Source organism: Loa loa (genome assembly GCF_000183805.2).
Source record: "Loa loa unplaced genomic scaffold supercont3.157, whole genome shotgun sequence".
NCBI lineage: Eukaryota > Metazoa > Nematoda > Chromadorea > Rhabditida > Onchocercidae > Loa > Loa loa.
The window spans coordinates 78747-80835 of NW_018108337.1; the positions used below are offsets into that span (position 1 = coordinate 78747).

Sequence of the window (2089 nt, forward strand, 5' to 3'; positions counted from 1 at the left end):
ATTGATTAATTAATTATTAATTACTACATTACATTATAGGCCCACGTACTTCTGGTTTAACATTTAGTGTTGTGAGGTCGTGCGCAATTCTGTGGACAACACCAATATCATTTTTACATGTTAAATCCCGATGGCGAGTTATAAAAAACGTTGATTTTCCGACTTCACGTTACATGTAAATGAGGTTGTGCAAAAAAATATTCGGCATGATTCATCAGTGATGATTTGGTATGATGCAAGACGGAAGCAATCAAACAGATTTGATTTTTTCTGCTTAAAGGTGGCCAGTCATCAGATGAAGTTATAGTAGTTGAGGGCAATTTATAAGTACTCGTGTTACCACTACATTTGTGTTAAATCGAATCTGCAACTGCATTTCGGACTCTTTAAAATGATAGCAGATGTTAGACGGCATTGTTGAAAAAATTGAATTCATTAGCAAATAAATAAAATAAGGGCTGGTATTTAAAACACTATTAATTCGCGAAAACATGTCGCTCGTGGAGGATTTAAGGGAAGTTTAATGGTATTTTCGAGGGTGATATTAGAAGCAAATGACTCATTCCTGAATGACATTCTTTTATGCTGTTTTTCCGCATGGTTTTCCCTAGTGTCCTGGAAAAACAACAATTGTCACTGATGTATTATGTTATCATTTATCATTAGTTTTCTTCCACCAGTACCAATCTGTTGAGTATACTGTCCTCATAAGGTCTAAAAAGACTGTCTGCTGTCTATGACCCAGTAGCCACAATATCTGACATTTGGATGAAGAAGCAAATTGCAAGATAAAAGCATTTCATTCATCCTGAGCGTATGCGTCCTTCTTGTGCTGTGTGTTTGGAGCAAGTTTATTGAAAATTTATTCATGCATTAGAGATGAGCGATCTACCAGATACTCGTTAATGATAATTTAAAAGAAGAAGTGTAAATTGGTTATGGAATTGTCAATGCATCGGCAGAAGTGTGATTGGCGAAGAGGAAATTGCGGAATCAATGAGAAAGTTTGAAAAGGCAAGGCGGAGAAGGGCCTGGCAGAGAGAGTGAAAATAAATAGGGCCTAAGCTATCTCTTCTGCTAGTACTTTCTCAACAAACTTGTTTAGGGTGCGCCACTGAAAATCATTCATTCACAGAATATATTCAGTCGATGAGAGTCACTACTGACATTTTGAAAACAGATTAGTTGTCACGTTAATTTTAAGTGTTGTAGTAGAATAGTTTCGTCAATCAGCGTTAAAATTTAAAATAGAATTGTGAACTTTGATGCATAGCGCGTATTTCTTTTATGTTTCAAGTTTGCACCTTTCTACTTTTCCTCCATAGCATTAAGGTACTTGAATGATGAAGGATAACAGTAATTTCCTTTTAATTGATTAAAAGCTTGAGAAGAGGGCTGTGGATAAGAGATGACGTAAATGGGGAATGGGTTCTCATTTTCTTTTAATGCTTTCCTGTTTTTGCAAGTTCTATGGTTAAAGTTTTGTAGTTTAGTTAATTGAATTTAAACAGCTTTTTCAAGATGTTGCCTGAATATGCTAGATAGCCTTCTGAGAATGACAATGAAAGGAAGAAAGGTACCAAAAGAAGTAAAAGGAGTATTTCATTTCGTTAGGTAATGAATAAAAGCTAAATTCAGGTAATAGATTATTTAAAAAGTAGCAACTAAAAGGAGATTTTTTGGATGTCCTACTCCTGTGGGAGAAGCCTGCTGTGGGAGAAACTCAATTGACATAAATTATTTTCGATTTTACTTTACACTTATCAATTTCAATACTTTATTGTTCATTGAGGCTTAATGGTATAAAACTATACTTACAAAAAAAACAGAAATGGTGATTGCATCGACTTCGATGTTTGATCGCAAGATATGGCAGTATAGGAAATACCAGCACTTATTTCAGCTCAGGGAAAAGTACGGAAGTGCGGAAGCTGAACAACTGGTGGCTGAATTATTAAATATAATGGATGTGAAGGCAAGACAACCAACGGTTTCTACTATGGGAGAAGGATCGAAGGCTCGTGAACATGTACCTAACTGGGCATTTATTGTTATCATCGTATCCATCTTGCTCTCTGCCGTCGCCTTC

At 35.7% G+C, this 2089-nt stretch overlaps 1 protein-coding gene across 1 annotated transcript; it reads left to right on the forward strand.

Moving 5' to 3' along the window:
* Positions 1 to 1831: 1831 nt before the first annotated feature.
* LOAG_14953 (hypothetical protein) lies at positions 1832 to 2059 on the forward strand (the record flags this gene model as incomplete). The annotated part of the gene is made up of 1 exon (XM_003150446.1): positions 1832 to 2059. A coding segment is annotated over one exon (228 nt), but the record flags the coding sequence as incomplete, so codon positions are not given.
* Positions 2060 to 2089: the final 30 nt, after the last annotated feature.